The sequence below is a fragment of the Priapulus caudatus genome, unplaced genomic scaffold (genome assembly GCF_000485595.1).
Source record: "Priapulus caudatus unplaced genomic scaffold, Priapulus_caudatus-5.0.1 Scaffold567, whole genome shotgun sequence".
In the NCBI taxonomy this organism is placed as follows: domain Eukaryota; kingdom Metazoa; phylum Priapulida; class Priapulimorpha; order Priapulimorphida; family Priapulidae; genus Priapulus; species Priapulus caudatus.
Window position 1 is genome coordinate 112,858 of NW_014577628.1, and position 1,226 is coordinate 114,083.

At 48.2% G+C, this 1,226-nt stretch overlaps 1 protein-coding gene across 1 annotated transcript in view; it reads left to right on the plus strand.

Annotated features, from left to right (window-relative positions):
• The window catches only part of LOC106811718 (C3 and PZP-like alpha-2-macroglobulin domain-containing protein 8), a 30,220-nt gene that overhangs the window by 14,185 nt on the left and 14,809 nt on the right, over window positions 1-1,226 (plus strand). Inside the window, exons 15-16 of the mRNA XM_014815424.1 lie at window positions 145-343; window positions 842-929. Of these exons, the coding sequence (XP_014670910.1) occupies window positions 145-343; window positions 842-929 (287 nt within the window). The remainder of the gene's footprint in view (window positions 1-144; window positions 344-841; window positions 930-1,226) is intronic.

Below are 1,226 nucleotides of genomic sequence, written 5' to 3' on the forward strand. Positions count from 1 at the left end.
TGTGTGTGTGCGTGTGTGTGTGTGTGCGTGTGTGTACATGCGTGTGCGTGTATGTGTGTACATGCGTGCGTGCGAGCGTGCGTTCATGCATACGTACGTGACTTGCTCTCACAATCGACGCTAACAAGTTCCTGTCGACGTCAGACTATACGCGCGACGGCGGCCGGAATCGGAAGTTCTCCTCCGCCTACGCCCGCATCCAGACGAAGCCCAACGGCCGCTCGGCGACGGGATCGCGCTCCCGCTTCCCGCGGGAAGCAACCCGCTCCCGCTTCGACTACGACGTTCCCGTGGCAACGCGCTCCGGAAGCGTCTACATCCTGGAGATCGAGACCTGCGTCAGGTAACCCAGAACTTACGTCACGAGGTCAATGTGAGCGCAGCGGCGGAAGTAAACTAGTTTAATCAATGTCGGAAAATTACTAAGTTACTGAACTTACTAATTACTTAATTAAATCTCGATAACAGGTCACTGTTTTGATGCATGGTGCTTTATTACGGGTTAATAATTATGTGTTGCGATTTCGTGGTCGCTTTCAGGCTGAAATTACTTACTACTCTTGCGCTGCTAAACTATGGTTATACCAGAGATAGATATCATGTTAACTGCGTATGTGGTTGGTATCTGGTTACTTGGTTAGGTACCTTGTTACCTCGATACATAACTACATGGGCACCTGCTTGTCGGGGTGTTTGGCTACGTGGGTAGGCACCTGGGTCTATCTGATAACGGGTTTTACCGGGTAGCGTTAGAACGTCTGGATCATGCGCTAGTATATACGTCGCTGTGTCTGTGTCGCTGTGATTGGCGTGGGTTGTCACAGTGTCGTTGCCGTGACAGGTATCTTAAGGACACTCCTGCAGGCATGACCATACTGGACATCGGAATCTTCACCGGCTTTGAGCCAATCATCAATGATCTGGAGCTGGTGAGCATGCGCAGATATATCGCCAGTAGCCCGAGTGTGGAAATTTTTTTTACATTATTGCTAGATTACAAATTACACTTTACTATTGTTTGTTGTAATGTGGAATATTCTTAGAGTTAGATAACCCCATCCCACTGGTGCAAATAGTATGAACATCCTTTATGGCTACCATTATCTAATTGCATTTAATCTCGAGCGAATTGTGATGGTTTTACAAACGAAAGTGACCTCTTTTTCTCCCGCTCTCTCTCTCTCTCTCTTTCTCTCTCGCTCTCTCTCTCTCTCTCTCTCTCTCTC